The sequence below is a fragment of the Diadema antillarum genome, unplaced genomic scaffold (genome assembly GCF_040938485.1).
Source record: "Diadema antillarum isolate AM-2024a unplaced genomic scaffold, OU_Dant_1.0 seq00000160_RagTag, whole genome shotgun sequence".
Lineage (NCBI taxonomy): Eukaryota > Metazoa > Echinodermata > Echinoidea > Diadematoida > Diadematidae > Diadema > Diadema antillarum.
The window spans coordinates 2,659,194-2,684,019 of NW_027271231.1; the positions used below are offsets into that span (position 1 = coordinate 2,659,194).

Consider the following 24,826-nt stretch of genomic DNA (forward strand, 5'->3'; position numbering starts at 1 on the left):
TAGCCTAGTAATGTACTGGAATTTACGGTGAGCCCCGAAAAAAATTCAATTCAAATCTAACGGTCAATAAAAATGTACTAAATGTTACCTTCCACTTTCAATACTTTATGGAAGTTTCTAAGATGATACTCTCTTCAACATACCACTGTATTTATACAACTCTTCATTTAAGGCCTGCAAATGGGATTCCCTACCTTTAAAGTCTGGTTTGATTATTATGAAAATGACCATCTAGATCTGCTTGTTTTAAAGTAGAAAACATAATAAATACCCAGTCCCAGTGGACAAAAAGGCTAACAGCTGAAACAAAATGTTTGTTTCCCCTATTGCCTTTTATCAGGCTGTTATCATTTTGTTAATATATGAATTGATGGAAGTTGTACATGGAATTTTAAAGAGGTCGCTCTTTAATGGTGTTCATGACAAAATAATATTTGTAATTTTTATGCAAAGCAGTCTGTCAGCCTCAGGCATTCATAGAACTGAATAGGATTGACTTCGAATGTGTAAGTTTTTTACTTAAATAGATGTTAACTTTTCTTTCATCCGTCGAGGACGGGCTGATTTTAGTACAACATGCATTTCCCATAGACCTTGCCCGAGTATACTCTGGACTCGTCCTCAACGGGCTAAAACTGTCGTAATATTTTTGTCCACAGATTTATTTTGGTATCTTTACCATCATTATCGACCAAAATATTGTGCTACTGTTAAAGATAATATGAAGTTTTGGTACCTCAAAAGTTTCCCTGAGTTTCCTTGTCTTAGTTTGTGTTTCAGGTTAAATTACCTTTCATATAACTAACACTGTGAGACTTACTCGCCCCAAAGTGCTCTCATGTCTTAGTAATCATGCAATAATGGTTTCGTACCAGAGCAGAGCGGGCTCTGAAAAATTCGAACGAGCTGTTAGTTTGACTCGACGCGGTACCGCGAGAATCAATACAATGTACACGTATTGTACGAAACCATTATTGCATGATAACTAGGACATGAGAGCACTTTGGGGCGAGTTAGTCTCACAGTGTAATAGTTATATGAAAGGTACTTTAACCTGAAACACGAACTAAGACAAGGAAACTCAGGGAAACTTTTGAGGTACCAAAACTTCATATTATCTTTAACTTTCAATTTGCTGGGTAGTATGATAGATTAGAAAACTTATCAAAGCATGCTTAGAGAGCATTCCCAGTGTGATATTTAGGCCTATAGGACAATTATGTGTTTAACTACCAGTCTTGCTCCCCAGCATGTTTGTGATTTAAGAGGAACTGTTAAGAGGAATAGTCGCAACAATTTTAATTTTCCTCCTAAATTTAAACCAGGAGGCGCTGTGAAGAATTCACCTTGTTCTGTTCCTCATTCTCAGGCAACATTTAGATGTTTTTACAGTTACAAAAACAAAACAAAACGAAAAAAAAAAAACCCACCAAACTCACCCCTTGGCCTCACTGGTATTCAGTCATTTAAAGGAATGGCTGTTTAATGCAGTGCTGTAATTGTCAAGCTCCAAATACTTCATTGAATGCCGCTCTGTAGCTTAGTAACGATGACAATGGTATCCACAACATACAGCAACTTTTGGGGAAAAAGTATGTAGTGTAATATTTGTGCATTATGGGGGGAAAATGCCATGTTTTCAGTGTCTATCAACCTCTTAGAAATGAGGATAGTGTTTCCTGTTGATGGAAAATTCTTTTTATCTCCAGTTTGACTTCTTGCATGGTTTCATAGGGGTTCAATATTGCATGCTTGCAGGGCCTATCATAAATCAGCCCAGTTTCCTGGTTTATATTCCCTGTGCCATCTTTGTTGGAGCCATATGTCTCTATGTAAGACACATACAGTACCCCCCCCCCCCCCCCTATTTTTTCTCTCTGAGCTGCTTATCCCTTTGTGTGCTGTGACTGCTGATGAGCACTCCAAACCCCATAGTACATTTGTATGGTACACAACTTGAGCTGTCTAAAATCCCTAACAAAAAAAATAGTTAACATAGCACATGTAATTGCGCGTTTTACAGAGCTTCTGAGATTTCAGAGCCAAAAGTTGATTCTGAAAATGAATGTGGTTGTTGAAAAGATGTTTCCAATGTACAGGATAGGTGCACAGCTAAAATAAATGGAGTAGACACTGGCAAGAAAGTCTGATCAAGCTTGTGGAAATGTTACAATTTATGGAATAGACTCAAACCTTATTGCATGCTTGGCATAATTTCAGAATTGTTATTTCAATATCCATGGCTGTACAGAGCAATTGAAAATGTCATTATATATGATGCAGATTATAGTGCGGTACGTATCCAAAGAAGCTGTGTTAAAGGACAAGTCCACCTTCATATACATAAGGATTGAGAGAATGCAGCAATATTAGTAGAACACATCAGTGAAAGTTTGAGGAAAATTGTACAATCCGTTCTAAAGTTACGAATATTTTAAGTATCTGCGCAGTCATTGTTGGAAGAGAAGACTACTACAGTGTATGATGTTACATGCATACAACTATATAAGGAAAATAAAAAGAGAATTTCACAAAACTTTACTTTTTGAATAAAGTGCACATTTCTTTGACTTGCTACTGACGTATGTTAAGGGTAATATTATTTCCCCTGCCTTACTAAGAGACAAGTCGAGTGTTCTTTTGTTATGCGAAAAAAATGGAAATATGTTGAATTTTCTTTATTCTTTCTTTATATCGTTGTACTCATGTGACATCACAAGCTATAGTAGTCTTTTCATCCAGCCGTGACTGAGCAGAAACTTCAAAAATTCATAACTTTTTAACGGATTGTCCGATTTTGCTCAAACTCTCACTGATGTGTTCTACTAATAATGCTGCATTCACTGAACCCACACGTCTATGAAGGTGAACTTGTCCTTTAAGATCAATTCAGGATCATTCAAATTCACTGAAATGCCTTTTAGTACAGATATCTTGATACAACATTTACATGCTCCTGTTTTAAACACAATTATTACAATTGTGATTTATGAAACACAGTCACTTCTGAAGGCTCATGTCAACCCCTAGATCTAATTTGATCTCTAGACATTTTCTCAATGATTTCATTTGTTGGTGCACATTGGGAGAGCTTTCATATTGAGATGCCCCTGCATTTTACCTCTCCGCCAATAAGTGTATAACACCATATCTCATATTTCATTGCTGTAAACATAGAAACAGGACTGGATATGAGTGTCTGTCTCACTAAGTAATGTATAATTCAGCAATTCATGTGTGGTTATTGTTGTTTTTTTTTTCTGTTGCAGACATACCTCCCCTTCCAGTCAACATACTTAATGTCATTGGAACACGTGAGTAGAATGATGAATTACTTGTCATTTCGAGTAAACTTGATGTTGGGTGAGTTGAGAAATGCAGGTACCATTGGTTTTTCAGTGTATGAGCAAAAAGTTGTATTGCAGTATAATCATGTCTAAGCTGTCAGTGGTAAAGAAGACTATGAAACATTAATAGAGTTGTTGCTAGAGATTGGTGATTTCCCCAATAGTTGACATTGTTATGATATTTTCAGCCCTATTTTTTTATTCCTGTTTTTTGTTGCTGATGTGCAGCACTTGAAAATAGGACTTATTAGTGAGCATTTTGACTGGATAAATCTTCAGCCGAATTCTCAAAGTTATTCTTTGTGTCAGCTATGAACAAGACCTTTGTCAGTCTGTGATGGTAATATGAATCTGCCACTCGCTGGACAATTCACATTGTATATTACATGTTCATTTCCATTACTGTTCTGCGGTGTACATATGTATATGTGGACAAGATTTAACTACAGAAACTATTATCTCAAAAGATACATAATGGATCCTAAATCACATTATAATGTGCTGAAAACTTGTTGGGGCCACTTGGGTTCTAGAAAGGTTGGCCTGGTCATCCACAGCTACATGTGCCCCGCTTTACATATTGAAAAACAGTATGTTGTGTTATTATGAATCAGCCATCCTTTCAGGAATTTAGCACTGTGTGAGCATACTTCCTGTCTTCTCCTTATTCCCAGGACATTGAGTATGCGAACAACTGCGATGCTACCTACACTCAAATCCAGGGGCACAAGTTTGTGGAGGTGAGTTTGCTTGGATTACACTTTGGTGTAATGAAGCGGTGGGATTTCCTGTATTAGGAAAACATTGTGTGGAGAGAAAAGAGAGGAAATATGAGTAGACACTGATGTACAATACCAGGATAGGTGGAATATATGAAAGTAAAGACAAATAAGTGTCAATGCATCCGAAAAAATGTTTTCTCTTATTAGTTTTAGTCATAAAGAACAGGAATACCATGAGTGTTTTTTGTTTGTTTGTTTGTTTGTTTTTGTTTTTAACTTTTAAGCTCAAACACCATCCATTCAAGATGGTTTCTGCGAAGTGATTACAAATATAGCAACATGTGCTTATTGCTCTGTATGCGATCATTGTGATATGGTCTTGCATTCAACAGAAATGGTGGCAAAATCTTGCGATGGCTCCTGCAATAGTTGCTGGGGGAATGAAAGTTGAAAATGTGCTGCACTGCATATTGTATATATTTCACCATGGACATTATTCAGTGAGGTTTCGCAGTATATATGATGCATCATTGTAAAAATTAGGGTCACAGAAGGACAGGGCACCAAATAAGATTGACCCAACATGATGGAATGTCACTCAATATAATAGTACAATAGGTGAATCCAGCATGCATCCACATATCAAAGGGTCGTAATCAAAGAGTCATTGCTACATACAGTGGTAGGTGTGAATAAAATTCCCAGGCGGCTGCAGATCAAAGGGCCCGAGATGGATGAAATTCAGAGGAAAAAAAAGAAGAAGAAGAGTAGTAGACAGTGAATGAAGACCCCATAATGTGTATAAAATATTGATTGCTCACATCTCAAGGGCATCATTCCCTCCTTTTCTTCTTCAATGAATAGCAATTAGACGCCAGGAGGGCAGAACACGACAAGAAAAGGAAATCAATACGGATGCAGTGGAACACAATTAAGAAAGAGATGGTAAGTGATACGGTCCACCGTCTGGTCTAACAAGAGGGCATAAAGAAAACAATCGTCCCAAACCGAAAAAAGAGAAGGGGGAAAAAGCCCCTCTCTTATCATACTGAAGTCTTACCTCTGCCAGGAAAGGAGCAGTCTCGGTCGATACATGATTGATAGCTTTTGGCAAGCATGGGTAGCATCTGCTCCACCCTCAGATTATGGAGAAATGTTGGTCCACGACAGATGCAGAAATGATTGAAATTGGGATGAAAATATTTTTCTTTTTGAGGATTGTAAAATTTGTTAAAGCAATACTTTTTTCTCTCTCTGTAGAGAAAAGAATGTTTATATCACCAACGTGTTGTTCAGTTTGTTCGCTGTAATTCACTTCATTTGTAATGACCAGGGTCAGTTATCAGATGCTGAATTTTTGAAACAGTATGGGACCAGGTTTGAGATGATGAAGGAAATGGAAGGAAAGGAGTGAGAGCAGAAATTGCAGAGAGGATGAAAGGAGGAGAAGGAGGAGGAGGAGGAGAAGGAGGAGGAGGAGGAGAAGGAGGAGGAGGAGGAGGAGAAAGAGGAGGAGAAGGAGGAGAAAGAGGAGGAATAGGAGAAGGAGAAGGAGGAGGAGGAGAAAGAGGAGGAATAGGAGAAGGAGAAGGAGGAGGAGGAGAAAGAGGAGGAGGAGGAGGAGGAGAAAGAGGAGGCAGGGAATTACAGGGAGACAGAGAGAAGAATGGGTTTTATCTTGCAGGTGTCACACTGTCCCAAAATGGAGAAAAGATGGACACATGATAATAGAAAAGGAATTATTTGAATTTGACTCTGATTATATTAACTTCCTTTCATTTGTGAGGGCATTTTAAGCCATTGTATGATCGCCGATAGAGTTTCTGAGACTCCGCCAGCAACTTCCTGAGCGGTGCTAAAATGTTTTTGGCAAACCGAAAAATAGCCTGAAGCTCTTGCAATATCAATGGTTCATTGTATAATGAAGGTTCTCTATCTTCATGTTGCATTCTAGAGTGGGTCAGGTCTCATCGTATCTGCTTTAGCTTTCGATTGGTTTTTAAACAAGTTTGGGGCTAACTTCATGTGAACTTGAAAATTCCATACACGTTTGGCCATCTTGTGTCAACTTCTTGACAGTGTGACACCACTCTTAGAGCAAGACAAAATGAAGGAAAGATTTTGGAAGGATCGCAATAAGGAGTGATCATGCAAATAATTTCTGTTAGAATCATGTCGATATCCCTGATGTCAAATCAAATGGAATAAGATGAAGACGTCGTCTGCTCATTGTGATGTCCCACGTTCTCCGCTCATTGTGATGTCCCACGTTCTCCTTTCACAGAACGACTGCCGAGCCAACCTGGAGAAGTTCCGCCAGCTGTTCTACACCCGTTTCCACGAGTACGAGCGAGCCAAGGAGGCGACGACCAAGATGGAGAACGACCGCACAAACGCCAGCGGAGGAACGCACCACAACAAGCTGGACAAGAGGAAGAAAGCAGCTGATGAGGCTCTTTCAAAGGCAAGAACTTTTCGCATATATACAAAAGAAGGAAGATGTTAAAGGAGTGGTGTAGTTGTGGTTGACATGGGGCTTCGGGTTTCTAACTTTTTTTATGAGATAATTAGAAACCACTATTCATGAAATATGTGAATACAATTCTTAGAGGAATTCAAAGTTTATTTGATGAAAATTGGTTTTGGAATGGCGGAGATATCCAAAAACAAAGAGGTTCTAATAAAAGGTGGACCCAAGTTTTATTTGGACCACGTTGTTCTTTTTTGTTTTTGGATGTCTCACCCATTCCGAAACCAATTTTTATCAAATTAACTTTGAATTCCTTTAGAATTTTATGGTCTTTAAAATTCCTTTGGTGGCTTCTAATTATCTCGCAAAAAGTTGAAATCTGAATTCCCGTCTCAACCAAAACTATACCATCCCTTAAAGTCAGTCCCTTCTGTCCCTTGTTTTGGATATAAAATGGAGTTCCATGTGTGAGAGAGTCACAACTCATGCACATAAAAGATCCCTCTTCATTCATTCATCGCAAAGAGCTGGGTGCATAACGTGGTGGAAAATAAATGGTCCTACTTCATGGATCACATCAAACTGGACTCCATGGAAGACCAGCTAGTGCAGCTGCATATTGGCTATCCAGCCATCTTTGATGGAAAATGAAACAAACAAAAAAGAAGTGTACCCAGACACTTTCGATGTGTGTACCCATTTGGAGTGTTCTGTGCATTGAGCTGTTGTTTTGACATTGAACATCAATGTTTCATTCTAGGTGAATACAAACAGTTTGGAAAAGATTGTGATTTTAATGAGATACAGTATACTCCCATAGTGACAACTTAATCTTGTGTTGACACATTATTGTAGAAGATCCTGACCTATAGGAAGCTGGTCATTACTTTTGACGTGTATGAAAATCATGGTAGTCAAACTCTTTAGCCACGAAGTCATGTTAGTCATAGATTCAATATGTACTGTACATCCTCCTTGGGCTATTTGTTCCATATGTCCATTTCTCTTGTTTCTCTGTTTTGTTTTGATGGATGCCATAGAGTATCTTTTACATGTTTGATATTTTGTTGTAGGTAGCATAAAAGCTATGCATTACTGATACTGGATAAAAAATATTTGAATGAGGGATATACTTGAGATTGTAGTGTTATACATTATACCTAGTGGGGTGAATGATCATATGTTCCAGTGAATGTTTTACACCATCAGTTTAAGAAACTGAGTGGAAGTAGAAAAATCATGCACACACACACAAAAAAACATTATCTGCCGACCTTGCTGGAGATATAAAATCAATTTGTTCAGGAGTGTAGGTACCATCACGTATTGATTTTAAACTTTGTAGGCGGAGAAACATGCTTCATGAAAGGGTGAGGCAGACGCCATCGATGAATTAAAGCTAACTAGGGTTACGTGGGAAAACAAAAAGAATGTGACTTTATGAGAGGAAAAACTCAATCGTGGGTGTTTCTTTCTGTCTTCTTTTTTTTTTTTTGTTAGCAGCAAGACTTTGTTGTTCCTTTTTAGGGGATGGATTTCAAGGTTAGGATGTATCATCGCAAAGCTTTGTGCTATGGGATTGACAGTGCTTTGGATGGGTAGATCATACAGCTATTGATCTTCAGCTGGAAATGTCCCTATGGGCGTAATTTAATGATCTACCAGTGACAGTAGAGGTGTCAACCCTCATCAAACATTAATTGATTGTGCATTGAGAAGCCCAGTCCCAGGTAGAAAACTGGCCATGGTAGAAGTGCACATGATTACTGCTGGGGGATTGTTTTGACCTCAAGGGAGCAGTCTCCTTCCATATGGGATGTGAGCTGGGAGCTGTGCAAACAATGAGAAAATTCATTTTCTTTAATATCTGCTTTTGTTGGAATCCAATGAGCTTAAAGCCTCTCTTGTTTCATTGTTGTTTTTTCTGTTGGTTGGCTATAGCTAGGCCTTTTATGCTTTAAACAGTAGAGTACCAGTGACACACTTTTAAAACTGAAGCAACAGGCATCTTTTGTTGTTTTTGTTGTTGTTTTTTTTTAATAGAATATTCTTCATACATATAGAAACCAGATTGGTCTGTACAATGCCCACCAAGTCTTTAATGTGGGAATCTTCTAAGTATTGGAAAGGTAAACAGTATGTACAATGTAAGTCTGAAAATGATGCTGATAATGTTTACCGAGAAAGCTTTTACGATCTTCTACTCTGACCCATCCTGTCCCTCCAGGCACAAGAAGCCAAGTCCACATACCAGGCATGCATAGCAGAGGCCAACAACAAACAGCAGGAACTACTGAAGACAAAGGTAAAGACAACATCCACACTAAACAAACTAAGACTTTACATAATGGATGCGACAGCTGTACATCATGTATCATTCTTTTGATGTTGTTGCTTTTTCTACTTTAACTGGGTCAGTAGATGACATTCGAGGGCCGATTTTGCCGAAATTATTGAGTTTGAAGGTTATTTCTCAGAAAATGCATCGGATGTATGAAGTGATGCCCCCATAGTAATGTGCAACACCATGAGTGCCAATCAAAAGCTCTTGGAAACCTTTCCAACTTTCCCCCTCAAAAAAAAAAGAAAAAAAAAGCAAAACCGAAATAAAGAATGTTTAAGCAAAATGGTTTACTTGTGTGTGTAGCTATCCATGCATGTACAATATAGGTAAGGTCCTGAATGCCATTTCAAATGATTTAGTGTATATCTCCCTCCTTTTTGTGTATTGCCTCTAAGGCTGTCTGCCTAAAACCAAGCAGTGTTTCTTATTTTCCGGAATCAAAATGTAATATTAAAGGGGGGGGGGGGGGGTCTTGACCTCGATCCCCTGGTCCCGCAGCCCCCCCCCCCCCCCCCCACACACACACACTAAAAAAAAAAAACGTTCCATGGCCCCTGATAAATAATGGCCTATAGGGATAAATGTGTCGTGTAGTACATAAATATAATATGTAGGAAACTGCCACATCTCAGAATCAATGGATACAACATGTCACTTCAGTATCTTTATAGTTTGTTTCGTTTTGTGTTGTTTTTTGAAACCTTTTGAAATAAGAAGATCTAGCATAACATCCCTCAATAACAGTTTGCATGCTCATGACATTTCTGTATGAATTACAACATATCACTTTGCCTGTTTCTATCTCACAGCAAAAACTTCTGATACAACTCAGAGAGCTGGTCTTTATGTGTGACCAGACCATGAAAGCCGTGAGTGTCAAGTTTCTTTCTCATCTTTTCTGCTTCCATGAAACATTTGAAAAGATGTACTATTTTAATACTAAGTAATGTTGGAAACCTGCCTTTATATTTATATCTTTATAAAGACTCTTAGAACCGGACAGAAAAAAATGATATGCCGTTGTGACATTGATCATCTGCTACTAGAAGAGAAGCAACGTTCTGTGAGAGCTATTATTTCTTTTAGATGTAGCATTGGTCATCATATTCTGACATGGTGGTGACAGAGATGCTAGCCAATATGATAAATGGAGTGACATATAATAATATGATATTACCTCTTGAAACTATGACTTTTCATCTTTCAAATTAAATAAAAATGAAGCCAATATAAACTGCAGAAAACTGTGGAAAACTTCTCATTATATAAAGCTGTGTAAAACTGCTCTTTATATAAAAAGATGTACTACTACATTTGTAAATTCCTGTAACCCCTGCAAAAATGTTGTACGATGAGCGTAAATGGATGGGAAATATGTGAATGCTTTACAATTTTCTCATCAATGTTGATGAAGTAGCACCCTTTCACTTGCCTGTTCTTACCAGGGAAACATTTTTTTTTCCTGACATTTCACTGGCCCGGGGCCAACGGACTAGTGGTGGTGTCAAAATTTCATAAAAATCTGATTTTCCTCTCCAAAGTCTTATTTTTTAAAGATATTCTGTCTGTGTTTATTTAGTCAAGATGTTGGCATCTCTGTGGTAAGGTGGGAGAATGTCTGAGTCATGTTCACGAGTATGAGCAACTTCAAGAGTCATAAGCATGCAAAGTAGTGCAGGTATTATCTTGTAAATGTGTTTTCATCCACACCCTGAAGTCATTAATTAACTTGTCAGAGTGAAGTGCTCCTCTAAGACTGCACATTATATGGTGATTTGGTGGCTATATATGAGATATAGAGTGGTAATAAACTTCAGTGTGTGCATGCTCAAGCCGTTGATTGTCAATTAAAGTCATATATCCTTGGACGAATGCCAAGGATACATCACTGTCGTAGGCATGCTAGCAGTTATCCCATCTCATTGTCTGCATGTTATTAAATTTTTTCCTCTCTTTTCACTCTCAACCAATCAGGTTACTCACAGCTACTTCCAGATGCAGCACTCGTTATCTGCCCCTGCTCCCGTGCAGGTAAACTTTCCTTGTTTGGGTGATCCATCCACAATTAAAAAATCATTGTGAGAATGCCATCTGCTGATTGTTTTGATGCTCAAAATGCCAAGCAGACATTATAGAGTGTCTTTGAACAGATCAGATGGTGATTTGATTAGCGCGAACATTAGGTTTGTGTGGCACAATGCACTCTGAAATTGATGTTAATAAAGTTGCTGATGGCACTATGATCACTGCAAATACAGAATATTTTGTTAACTTTGATAATTCTTTTTTTTTGTCACTTATCTTTGCATACTATCAATTAAAGAAAGTCTCTCTCTATTTCCATTACAAATTCTATGTAAAAAATAGAAAGACTTGAAATGTACATTGTCAAGTCCAAATTCATAAAATTCCTTCTCAGGAAAGATTTTACATCTCTGGATAAAAGCATTAAGGAACACACATAAACATGAAAAAAAAATCACAGTTTCTTAATCAGAAACATTTCCCTTCCATGGTGCTTGAAGCATAATCATTATAAAAGTATTTATGGAATCCCATTCGTCACATAATTGAAATCCACAGTCAGGTCATGTGGTCTGTGCACATATAGTGATGAACCCGGCATGACATGTGTGGGATATAACTGCCCCATGCTCTTGAAAGTTTAAAAATCTGGCCGAGACCCTTGAGGTTAAAAGGAGATGACACCAAATGGAGGATGTAAATTTGGAAGTGTTTGATATTGGTCACAGTTCAAGTCAATGTATAAATTTTGGAACCACCTTCAGAAAGATCTCAAGTTTGTCTGTAAACAAAATTCCTTTACAAGCAAGCATGTGAATGCATTTGAAGTGTTGGCTTAAACACAAATCACATACATGTGTATACTGTATACGCCAAATATTTCGTGAGGTTTTTATTTTCGCAAATTTCGCGAGTCAGGTGCTATTCGTGAAATTAAAGACACGCGAAAATATTGACTCTGATCCCAATGTGAATGTGACGTACGTGTGTACACTTCTCCGTTCAGTACAGGACTCCACGGTCGTGAATTTAACCACTCGAGAAATCGTTGGGAATTCTGATTCGCGAAAATGTAGACTCGCGAAATGCATGGCGTATACAGTACTTCACATCAAACTTTACATGGCAAATTAACTTTAATCATATGCTATGTAATGTTTTTTTTAAAGAAAAAGAAGATTATGGGGAATTATTGAGCAAAACATCTTGTGTATTCAAAATCACTGCATGTTTAAATCGTGATCTTACCGTGCATTCTGTTACTGTTTTTGGTACATGTGCAGTTCCAGACACTGTGTGAGCAGATCAAGGCGTACGAGCCCGGCCTGCAGTTCAGCCAGTACATCAAGCACCACCGACGGTTCATGTCTGGCCACACCCTCCAAGATGTGGAGCCATTCATCTTTGAACCCTACAGCAATGCGTGAGTTTGAATCAGTATCATGTTTATCTAGGCTAGGGAGCTGTAATGGGGGGGGGGGGGGGGGGGGGGGGAGGTGATAAACAGGTGCCCCTACCTGGATTAATCCAGAGGCCTTTGACCATGTACTTGAGCACTGTGAATTGATAAATTGTTTATATTCAAGTGGTAGGGATACAGTTAACCCCCCCCCCCCCCCCCCCAAAAAAAAAAAAAAAAAAATGAATAAATGAATAAATAAAAAGATAATGATGATGATGATGATGATGATGATAACCATGAAAATGATAATGATGATGGCAATAATGATAGCATAACAATAATAATGATGATATCATTCATAAAAGCAATTGACTATCAATAGTTGTAATGAAAATATAAAAATTTACTCAGATTCCCCCTCCTTCTCTTCCTCCTCTTCTTCCGCCTTCTTCCATCTCCTCACTCTTCTCCTCCTCCTCCCCTCCTCCTCCTCCTCTCCTCCTCCTCCTCTCCTCCTCCTCCTGTTTAATACTCCTCTTCATTCTCTTCATTCTTTACTTCCAAAGTCACTGCTTTTAAAGCTTGTCACCTCAGGTATAGCCACAAAGCTGACTTCTATGTAAGTCACTGTAGGCATGGTAACATGAAGGAGGTTCGAGAGATGGAGTTACAACTGACTATAATTATTCAATCAGCTGTCAGTTTTCTATGGATGGACAAAAGAATTCCACAGGTGCATTTGTGCCTTTGATGTTCGATGCTTGAAGCCGCCATCTTTCTGAGCAATCTGAAGATTCATTTTTAACGCTAACATAATATCGGGTAAATGCTACTCATTTATATATCAAATGCAATGAAATTTCACCTAATGATAAAGCATATAAAACAAAAGTCAGTTCCGTTCGAAAATATGTGCAAAAGTGTAAATCTGAGCTGTATTTTGTGAAAGTGTTTGAAATTTTACCCTCATGGAAAGCGGTTTTATCACTTTTCTCCTTATTTCCACCAAATGAAACTAATATGGTATCATCTTCAAGTATAGTTCTTTATAAATTGATATGTGAGATTAGCGTACAGACACGTACAATCGAGTAATTTTGATATCTATTTCAGCAATATTTGAGCAATTTCTCTTCGCGCACCCCCGTGCCTTTACCATTGTCTACCGCCCATCGTTTGTAAGTAGGGATAGCGAAAAGTAATTGCCATCATAAAGACATATCTTCCATTGAGAGTGACGAGTCATGATGCAATGCCACATGAATCAATTGTCTTCCTATCTGTGAGGCAGCTCCAGTTTGACACATACTTCAAATATTTTTGAGTGGCGGCTTCGAGCATGGGATCAAAGTGAATAAGACTGTTGTGACTCCATCTCTCGAACCTCCTTGGTAACATGAAAGATGAAGTAAAAGGTACAGTAGGAGTTACAATAAAGAGATAAAGAGAGAACAGTGTGAACACAAGGAAATGTGATGCCCATTTTGTTGTTGTTGTTGATGGGTTTGTTTTGTCCATGAGTATTATGCTGGTGCACACTGAAAAGTGAGTTGAATCACTCTGTAGTTTGAAAAGCTCTTTCAGTGAAAGATGTGAGTGTGTTTGTTTTTTCTCCTCCCAGATCTACGTTGCACAGGGAGCGCAAGGCAAGCTCACAGTCATACGACAGCTTTGAAGACGACAAGGCATACCACCAGGCGAGGACAGAGTCGAGTTCAAGGAGATCTGGTAAATAATTTCTAGAGAGTTACAGTACGTAAGTTCCTTTTAAATGATGTGTGAAGAAAAAGGGGTGATCACACAAATATGGGTGCAATATTATGCACGCATCTTGCACATCACAAGCACAAAGCACAATGTTAATGGTCCCTGTCTTGTGGCTGGGGTACAGGGCCAAGGAAGCTCTGGGATTATAGACACTCTCTGTTGTTACCATATTTTTGAACATATTATGACAGAACTCAAGTTTTGGGGGAGGAGGGAAGCTAACTTATAAGCGGGGAACACAGCTAGAGTATGAGAATTCGAACTCGGCAGGAGAGCTGGAGATTTTGTAGAAAATGGCCTCAAAGGGGGAGATCCTCCCCCAAAAGCAGAAGAGTTTGTAGTGTCTGGGCATTGCAGCCGCATGTCCGCAAGTCTGTGTCTGTGTCTCTGTGTTGTTACGTGATAGTGATTGCTGTCAATTTAATGCAGCACCTATCCACAGATGTCCTCTTGTGTGTTTGTCGCCCTCTATCCAGACAAGTCTCAAAGAGTGCAAGCGTGGCAGGGCCCCATCAGCGACTCGGAGAGTGTCAGCGGGAGCTCCACGAAGTCGGCCTCCCCGTCAAACAGTCCTCGCAACGGGCCCCGGGTCATCAACCGAGACGAAAGAGGGGCTCTGTCATCGGGAGACGAACTTGGAGATGAAACCCCAGTGGTTCCCCCCAACAGTAGTCCAGGAAGCTCAAGTGAGTTGAATTGTACATGCCTAAGAAAACTGAATGTTACTTGCCTCTTTGGAGTCAGACATCCATATATAAGGCATCTCAGGAAAGATTTGCTAAAAAAATGCTGCTGTGCACAATCAGAGCTAAGAATTTGATAAATGATTGCCATTTCAGAGTGTTGGTATTTTAAAGAGAAAGAAAAACAAATGGTAGCAATTTTGAGAAGGGGTCAGTCTTCAGATTTCCTACAGTCTGTATCAGGTGGAATAGCAAAAGTAGAAGGTAAATATCATTTCAACACGCTGAAGTTTATATACATGTATGCTGCAAGTTGTATGCATATTGTACATTTGTACATTGTCATAGGCATACTAGGCTGATATTGACTCATGCAGTCGTCCTTTGGTATGAAAAAAAAAAGAGAGAGAGATATCTTACCAATGCTCACATCATCATGTTAGGGCAAATGGTGTTCTTGTGTATGAATAATGCTTGTTTCTTTCATAAATTTTGAATGAAAGGAAAGTAACCATCTGGCTCTATCTGCAGTTGTGCATAAAGATTTGAATTATTCTCTTGCCAGTCTTTTGCCTTCTGTGAACAAAATGTCATGGAAGTTTGGTCTAAGAATTTTAGTGTACAATTTACAATGTATATAGCAAATCAAATGTGAAACATACAGGCCAAAGTCCAGAACTATGTCTCAGATAGGTTTTACGTCTCCATTGAAGACTGGTTAAACCACAATCCAATTATCAGCATCACAAATCTTTGGAGTAAATTTCTTCTTACGGACTTGTATGTCATGTTCTCCATAAATACCGGTATCTCTGCCTACTCCTCAGGGTTCATTGAGCTGCCGAGTGCATTCCGCAACCTGCCCCTGTCCAAGGCCTCGCAGACCCACGTGATCCGCAAGCTGCGTACGCCCTCCAAGTGCCGCGAGTGCGACAGCTACGTGTACTTCAATGGAGCGGAGTGTGAGCGGTGCGGGCTAGCCTGCCACAAGAAGTGTCTGGAGTCGCTGGCCATCCAGTGCGGCGGCAAGCGCCTCATGGGCAAGATGAACGTCTTCGGCGTGAACCTCACCGAGCACCTGAGGGTGACGAACCGCGAGGTGCCCTTCATCCTCACCAAGTGCATCTCGGAGATCGACAAGAGGGCGCTAACGGTTAAGGTACGAGGCATCCCATGTGGTCCTCTTCTTGTAATATTTCCACCAGAGAGTCATTTGATACATTTGCTTCAAGCGTTTTGCTTCTCTCCAAAACTTAAAGCACATGCTGTGGTGTTGCAGGATTTTAGGTTCAAGTGACATTGAGCAAACATTTGAATTATCATTTGACTTAGAAGTTGCAACTGGTTGCCAAATTGGCCTACATCGACGTAAATAAACACTGATGATTTGGTGTTTTATTTGTAGCCAAAAAAAAAGAAGAATTAGATGCATCGGCATAAAATGTGTCGTGGTTGGGCTTCATTTTCGAATTTTTGTGGGCATATGACAAGGGTTGATGACCATGACAAGTCATTTAAGATCTTATGGTCACACATCAAAGGATGATAATTCTGAAAGACAATATTTCATGGTCAAAGCTGTGTTGACTCCAGTAGGTACAGTTAATGTTGGTTGCCTTTCTTCTGTATCAAGTGCTTCTTTTCATGTTTTCAAGAGGAGATGTGGGAGGCAATCATCTCGCAAACATGTTACGATGCTAATTTTGTGTGTTTTCATTGTGTTGTGTTCCACTTTGCAGGGTATCTACAGAGTAGCAGGGTTGAAGGTCAAAGTTGAAAAGCTGTGCCAAACCTTTGAGAACGGAGCCGACCTGGTCGACCTCTCGGAGTCTCCCCCACATCTCATCACCAGTACACTCAAACTCTACCTGAGACAGGTACCGTCACCTGTCTGCCACGACACCCTCTGCCAGTGTGGTAGATTTAATATGCATGTATGAGATCAAATGGCAAAACCTTGGGAGCAGCTGTATCAGCATTAATCCCAGTGCTCCTCCGCGGCTGAGCCAGCAAATTTTCACACTGCTAGTCATTTTGATGTTATTTTTGCAACAAGTTTTGGATATGTTCTCTCCATTGTTATCAACATTAATACATAATTAGTGCTGTCCAGATACAAGTTGTTAGCTAAAGACTTTGATCAGTGCCATCCACTTGGAGCTGAATTTCCAGGAATTTTGTATCATTTTCATCGATCAAATTGTTGTTTTTCAGTGAAATTTGGTCAAGCTGTTAGATTTCATATCTCAGCTTCCTGTATTTGATGTGTTAAAAAGATATAATACCTTGTTTGCATAAAAAAACCAAGGGGCAAATCTTGCATCAGCACCCATTTAAAAGGAAAGCAGAGTTTGATGTGGCTAGAGAATCAATTTCTGTTTGTGTTGGCATTAAACTTTCGTGTGGACCATCATTTATATGTTTGTCTAAAGTTCATTTTCCTAGCCCTGTTCTGCCAAAAGTCTGCTTTGCTCTTTCTAATCTGTTGCCTTATCAATCTCACCCCCTCTTGGCCACGCAGCTTCCGGAGCCACTGTTGACATTTGACCTCTACCCAGACTTCATTGCAGCGGCCAAAGACTTCCCCCAGAAGGAGGGTGTGGAGTACGACGCAGCGAGGATAGTAGAGCGCTTCAAGCAGGTCACTGACCGGCTACCTCACTACCACGCCCAAACCACCAAGGCTCTCATGTATCACTTGAAACGGTGAGACAAGTAGATGATTTCAACAAAAAGAAAAAAGAGAAGCCGCAGTCATACTGGCAAAGCTTTGAGAAATTCAACTTTGAGAATACTTTGTTCAGTACTCAGTTCACACTACTGACCAAACTTCTGGAAGTTTCAGTTCTCAAAAAGTTTTTCAAGGTCTGGGTGACTGATGCGCATGCCTAACAAAGAAGAAAATGCATGCCATCTGACAGTGAGCACAGTGAGTACTCGGGGACTGGTCAAATGACAAAGTTTGCAAAGTTTCAGATTCATGCATTCAGACTGCACAAACTTCAAAAAGATTTGCAGGGGTGGGGAAATTTCCCAAGTTGTAGTGGGAAGTTTTCAGGAAGTTTGTGTTCAGTACTGGCCAAACTTCAAGAACCTAAACTTCGAAAATTTTGCCAGTGTGCCCATGGCTGGAATGTACTCTTCAGATAAAAAACTTCTTGCATGCCGATTACAATCGCTGTGCCGATGAGATGTTTATGGTATGTTTTTCGGTTATCCTGTTGAAGACGAGCAGATTCTGCTGTAACACACATTTCCCATTGATACCTGCCCGTGTATACTTGGGACTAGTCATCAGCAGGGTAATGTGGGATTTCATGTATGTGTAGCCATTAGAGTTGATACTGCCTGTAAAAGGCAAAGTGCATCATTTGTAGAGTGAATATTCATTCCATGTTTGCGATGATTTTTCTTGTTAGTAAACTTTGAGTACAACCAAACAAAGATAAGGGTAGGATGATATCAGTAGGATTGAACATTAGGTGTCACATGTCACAAAGCACTAATACCAGTCATTATCACATATTCAAAGCAAATTAGAACACGAAATAATGTCACTGCGTAACAACACTCATATTGGTTTGTGCACAAAGAATTATGAAAAATACTTTAACCCTAACTAGGCCGGGCTGCTTAGGTAGTTGATAGAGCCGGGGGGGGGGCCTCCCAGGCCCCCCTCCAGATCTCGGCCGTCGACCGCGCGATCGCGACAAAAATTGGCACACACATTGCCTATGATGTAATCTAAAATGCCATGAAGTTAATTTTTCAAAATATTATCATTTATGCTAAATTATGCTAATTTATGCATAATGATGCATGAAATCAGACTATTTGCAGGGCTCGACACTAACTTTATTTTTCGGTGGGCCGATGGGGCCACCAAAATCATCAATTTCAAATTTTGGGTGGCCCGAGAGAAAAATTTGATGGCCCGAAAAAAAAAAACATTGATAAAAGTCCATTTTTAAAAAATAAGTCGCACACTCACTGCATGCATTTATGCATTTCCGGCGCAAAAAGTTACGAATTTATTGACACACTTTTCAAAGAATTTTGTTTGCCCTTTTCTGAAATTTGGTGGCCCGACTTTCATTTTTGGTGGCCCCAGGCCACCGGGCCACCGTTAGTGTCGAGCCCTGATTTGGTATAAATCACAATATAAAGCTCAAAACAGGCACATTTTTTGTGTAGATATTCTTTTTAGTGTCCTTAGGAAATGTAATGAAAAAAAATTGTGATATCAGAAAAAGTTCTTAAGTATTTTATTGTTTTTTTAATTTCTTACGTATTTCCTTGTTTTTTCGACTTTATGTTTTTCTTTGTTTCTTCGATGAAATTTGTCCGCGACATCGCTCCGAACAAGAAAATATGTTATTCATTGATTTTAATCAATAAAACACCAAAATAATCATGCTTTTATGAAATTTGCCTGTAAGCACAGTTTGCATTGAAATTGTACACGAATTCACATTTTTGAGCAATTTCGGGTCTGACATGCATGTACATATTTATGCGTAAGTTCGGAAGCGCGCGCCCGGGCTTCGCAAATTTGGTGTCAAAAGATGCGGGAGACTCGAAAGAAAAAAGTAATGAAACATCGCGGCGATAGCTTTTTGCGATTGCGATACATCGCGCGGAACGTCGAGGGGGGGCCTCGGAGGCCCCCCCCCGGCCTAGTTAGGGTTAAAGGCACTCAGTCGTGGCGAGTGGTTTGTGCGGCACGGAGATGAACGCAACACGCTGCCTCCCCCATTCTGTATCAAATGTAGTGACCCCGAATGAGAATAGCGCTGGCTCAATGGGTCAGCGAACAAAACGCTAGAGTTCTGTGGGCTACAAGAGAGCTCTCTGTGCTAATCTCCTAACCCAAAATGGCTGTCCGAGCGAGCCACGGGAGGCTTCCGAATGGACGCACACTCTCAGTGCGCATGCGCATGAAGAGAGGCCAAAAGAGCCACGCGGCTTCTGGCCTCTCTCTCCTCCAATCACCGCAGCTCGCGGTGACAATATTTGTGTATGATGCGCACACACACACACACACACACACAAACGTCTTCTGGCCTCTCTCCTCCAATCACCGCAGCTCGCGGTGACAATGTTTGTGTATGATGCGTACACATACACGCACACACACACACACGTGTCTCAGTGGCAGCATTGTCCCACATGTTTATGGATATAGCACCGAGTCTGGCATTGCGCAATTGCATGCACAAACTTCGGTCGTTCGGAGTTTACGTTCCATTAGGGATGGCGATCGGCTGTCTTTAATGGGATATCACCGTAGTTGTAAAAGAGTGCAGTATGAAGAAATACAATGTGTTATTATTCATATGCATTTATGTTCTTTCTCTGCGTCCGTCTGTCTCACAGGGTGGCCGATGAACCATTAAATCATATGTCTGGTAGCAACGTGGGCATTGTGTTTGGACCAACACTACTCAAGCTGAGGTGAGATGCAAGATATGATATGATGTTGGCCTTTGAGGCAATAAAAGCTCCTTTGAGATGCGTTTTTATCTCAACGAATTGGTTAAAAACAATGTCCAAACTTTGGAATTCAAGCAAGTGTGTCTCTGCTCCATTTGATTACGTATCAACAGAAACATCCAAGTGTTGTTTTTATGGGCTATCTCAAAATGTCCATATCCCATATGTTGTTGTCACTGGCAACATTCAAGTGGTAGTACTAGAGCAAAGGAACAGATGTGTCAAGGGTCCTAAGCCCACTCTCCTGGGTGGTGTATCACGAAGTCGTTCTTAAGTTACAAACGACTTTAAGAACGACTGGAACACGTTCTGATGTGCTATACTTATCAGAATTTCAATAATGCAGCACAAGAACTGATCACTAGTCGTTCTTAAAGTCGTTCTTAGCCTAAGAATAACTTGGTGAAACACCACCCTGGTTGTGTTTTTTGAAGATGGTGAAGAAACATAGCAAGAGAAAGATAACAGAAAAAAAAGAAGAAAAATGTATATATGAAAATAGATGCTAAAAAATCTGATATGATGTAAACCAGCGATAATCACCCTTGCATCCCATTTCCCTCCATTTCCTGTTGTTCATACACAGAGATGCCAACGCCTCTTCCCTGGATGCGCTCATTGACATGAACCACCACACAAGGGCGATAGAGCTCATGGCGTTACATCCTGAGGTAAGCTTTCTTTTCTTTATATAGTACAGAAATATACATTTAATGCAACTTTTTCTAATAGCACATTCAAAAGAGGCTGTTTGTACTTGAGTGAAATGTCATTTCAGTGTGCTGGACAATGATGACAAGTGGATATGAATTATGTTTGGAAATTACAGTATATGCCATGCATCATAGCGAATCTAATACTTCACGAATCAGGACTTCCCGGCAATTTCACAAGTGGTTAAATTCACGATTGTGGAGTACCGTACTGAACAGAAAAGTGTATGTCTGCATGCCATGTTCATGCTGTGAGATTAGAGTTGACATTTTGTGTGTTTTTAAATTCGTGAATAGCGCTTGGCTCGCAAATGGCGCCCGACTCGCGAAATTCACGAAAATAAAAACCTCACGAAATATGCGGCATATACAGGGATGCCAAGTTCAAAAAAATTTTATGAGTGAGATTTTCATGACTCGGCATCTCAGCATGTGAATGTGCGCGCAAGCGAGGGTGTGGGAGGGGTTTTTCCCCCCTGTGGCCTCCCACGGTAGGGAGCTTTTTCAATATTTAGCTCTTAATGGTGCGATCAGGTGCATACTTAAGTGACTATTTTTTACTTATTTTGAAAGACAAAAGGGAAATATACCTTCAATTGCAACTATCACTTTAATCTTTTCAGCTATGCTCATTATTATAGGCCCAAGTTGCAGACTTCGCCCGATGCGTGAGAAAAATGGGTGTCATGCGTGAGATCGTGAGATGGCCTCTAAATGCTTGAGTCTCACGTAGAAAACGTGAGACTTGGTAGCTCTGCATATTTAGTATAGAGAGGATGAGACTGAGCACTACACTGCTACCAATGGGGTTAGCGAGATTTTTATGATTTTTTGTAGTTCTAAATCAGTATCTCAAAATATATTCTTTTAGTTGTGTATTACACGCAAGAAAGGAAATGCAAATGAGGGGAATTTGCATTATTCGTAATGTGATGTCTTCAAATTTCTCCTCATTGTTTGTCATAATCTGTCTCATTCCAGATCTTTGGTCCACAAGAGACGCCAGTAGAAGACTTCCACACAGACGATGCTCCCTCGTCAACCGATATCCACAGAGGTCAGTTTTGAATTATTTGACCGTTCGAGTCATACTACTTTTTTGCTTTAATATGGACGGTACTCTTGTGAAACTATTTCATGTGTAAGCTATCATGACAATGTATTACAAAAGAACCACAGTGTACTCTAGTTAAGTGCTTAAGTAGATGAGGATTCTTACCCAATCAAGTGGTTAAAGTTTTGTCATATTCATTGGAAGCTTTTAGTTAAATCCTACCAATTTATTAACAGTGGAGTACCCCATTAAATAATACCCTGCTATGTGGAGGCACCTGTATTTATATTCGTGAATACCTCACAAATAGAGTAGCTGCAGGTAGTGTTGGGATGTTATGGGTGGAGGTGTGTGCGTGTTTATGTGTATATATATGCATATATGTATATATGTGTCGTTATGATGATTTTTTTTTTTTTTTTTTGTGATTGACTCTTCCTAACTCAAAGGCCAAGCTCTGAACAAAAGTGCCAACAACTCCACTCACCTGACCCCAGCCAGCCCAATGCCACATTCCAGCCGCAGCAACGCCAAGCCGCCGACCCCACAGACGACGTCGCCACTGCCCGCCGCTGTGGGTTTCTCGTTACCAGGCAGCAGTGAGGGTCCCGAGACTCAACCCAACGAGCGGCGGCGACGGAACCGGCAGAATGCACGACTCAAGAATGGTCATAGCAGTGACGAAGATGGTAAGAGTGCCAAGTTTAACATACACCTCCATGAAATTATAGATGTACATACACACATGCATCTGTATTTGCATAAGTAAATTATTTCTATAAAACTAACCCATTGTTTCAGAGACAGGCCAGTACTTCTGCAGATAACACCAAACCCGGGTTTAGCTCTTTGCCAAACTTTGATTTAGTAAAGGGAGTAATGAAAAAGAAACAAAGACCATGGCAAAAGATGCGAAACATAACAAGTAAATTATGAAATGAATAAGATTGATATTCATACCTCATTGTCCTACCTGAGGTGAAGACACTCTGTGAATGCAAGAATTGACGACAAGATATAACATGGCCATCTGTTTTAATTTGAAATTCTCATCAGGTTATAAAGAATTTTGGTATGTTGAAATCTGAAAATATGATACTTAATGTGCTGATGTTCATCAGGTAAAAATGACACATTTAATACTTCTCTTTTCTCAGATTATAAGGGTCATGACTTCACTTTGATATTTCTTTCTTTTGTATTTCCAGGCAATGGGTCAGGAAGTGAGGGGGAAGGCACCAATCATCCCCATCGGATCAAGAGCCCCACCCCTTCACCATCCAAGCCCACTCTCCTCCAGGTTGCCAGCGGCAACACCACCCAGGAGACGGCGGACTCGACGGGGGGTTACGTCCCCAGCGCTTACACCAAGCAGAGCCCCCAGCGGATGGGCGGGGCCAGCCCTAATGCCAACCCGTTAGCCACTAGGGGTGGGGGCGGGGGTGATGCCGGATCTGGGCGTCCCAGAACTGAGCTCTTCCAGGAGGCCAGTGGCTCATCATCGCGACAGGTTTCGCAGCCAAGAAGGAGAAGCAGAGAGCCACACTTTGTATGAGGGTCATATGTGCACACCACCACATAGATGTAGAGGTGTGGGACTGTTCTCATGAGAGCTATCTATTACATGCCACATACAATATACACAAAAATGTTCAGTTTTATGTTCCTCTTCCAGCACAAAGCAACTTCGTTTATGAATTTAGTGGCCCATTGTCAACTTTTATAAGCATTCTTTTTTATTATTGATATCTGAGCTAAAACTTTATCTTCTTAATATGCTGTTGTTTGGTGCATACAATTACATTGTATATTCCTTGAGCTACTTCTGATTACTTTACTCAGTGACCGTAAGTCAATCTGTTCCCATATTATGCTTTGTTCTGTTCCATTCTTTTGATGTATCTTGTCAAGTTGTGGCTTTTCTATTTATTTATCTGTCTTTTTTTTTTTTTGGCCAGTGTTTATTTTGCCTTGCTGTCAACCCCAAATAAGCTAGCATTTTTTTGATCCACAAGATATTTTCTTTGTGCAAAAAATTGTGAAATCAGTGATTACCTAAAACAGACACATTGAAGTGTGAAATGCTTCATAAATTCAGATGAGGACATGCATACTTTATACTTTACATATACTTTGCTCTGATATCAATGCCACATTCATATGTATTCCCACTATACCCGGAAAATTTTCAACTGTCAGGAAAGTTCTACCGTTAGTTTGATATTTTATGAATAATAGAAAAAGTAACAGGCCTCATGGCCATTACCCTGTGGTAAAGGCGTAGAGCCAGGATTTTATTTTCATAGTAAAAAGAAGCAGCATACAATATGATTTCATCATGTTACCTACTAGCATGTGGCGTGTAATGGTGAAAGATAGCAGTGCAATCGAGGAAATTTTACTGTGTCTGTCCCCATGAGAATCTCCGGCTTCCTAGTGAGTAACCTTGCAAGTTCTTCCAGGTGTGAACACAATGAGTGTTGTTGACCTAGTGAAAGCTGCTGTGTCATGTTATTTCACTGAACTTACTGGTGTGTTATTGCTTTTTTTTTTCTCAGCTAAATGTGCCATACATGACTGCATGCTCACATATATGAACACATTTGTACCACCATCGACAGCCCCCACTTTTCTTGTTCTTCCATTGACAGTGTTTATTTGTTCTTTTTTTATTACTCTGAGAATATGCCAAAATGTGCTTATTTATGACCATACACGGTTTAGGTGGAAGAAACGAATCACATCTTTGTCATATTGATAAAGAATGTACCGGTATGTGAAAAATAAAACGATGACTGATCAACTC

At 39.9% G+C, this 24,826-nt stretch overlaps 1 protein-coding gene across 3 annotated transcripts in view; it reads left to right on the forward strand.

Annotated features, from left to right (window-relative positions):
* Positions 1–23,878, forward strand: part of LOC139727965 (rho GTPase-activating protein 45-like) — a 139,416-nt gene extending 115,538 nt beyond the window's left edge. For all 3 annotated transcript variants that reach the window (XM_071638938.1, XM_071638939.1, XM_071638940.1), the window contains exons 9-26: positions 3,270–3,314; positions 4,022–4,087; positions 4,934–5,014; positions 6,354–6,533; positions 8,767–8,844; positions 9,693–9,752; positions 10,858–10,914; positions 12,192–12,331; positions 13,932–14,038; positions 14,554–14,763; positions 15,588–15,919; positions 16,500–16,637; positions 17,282–17,466; positions 20,137–20,214; positions 20,840–20,924; positions 21,948–22,023; positions 22,470–22,709; positions 23,229–23,878. In XM_071638938.1, the coding sequence (XP_071495039.1) occupies positions 3,270–3,314; positions 4,022–4,087; positions 4,934–5,014; positions 6,354–6,533; positions 8,767–8,844; positions 9,693–9,752; positions 10,858–10,914; positions 12,192–12,331; positions 13,932–14,038; positions 14,554–14,763; positions 15,588–15,919; positions 16,500–16,637; positions 17,282–17,466; positions 20,137–20,214; positions 20,840–20,924; positions 21,948–22,023; positions 22,470–22,709; positions 23,229–23,575 (2,505 nt within the window). In that variant the 3' untranslated portion in view covers positions 23,576–23,878. The remainder of the gene's footprint in view (positions 1–3,269; positions 3,315–4,021; positions 4,088–4,933; positions 5,015–6,353; positions 6,534–8,766; positions 8,845–9,692; positions 9,753–10,857; positions 10,915–12,191; positions 12,332–13,931; positions 14,039–14,553; positions 14,764–15,587; positions 15,920–16,499; positions 16,638–17,281; positions 17,467–20,136; positions 20,215–20,839; positions 20,925–21,947; positions 22,024–22,469; positions 22,710–23,228) is intronic.
* The last annotated feature ends 948 nt before the right edge of the window (positions 23,879–24,826 follow it).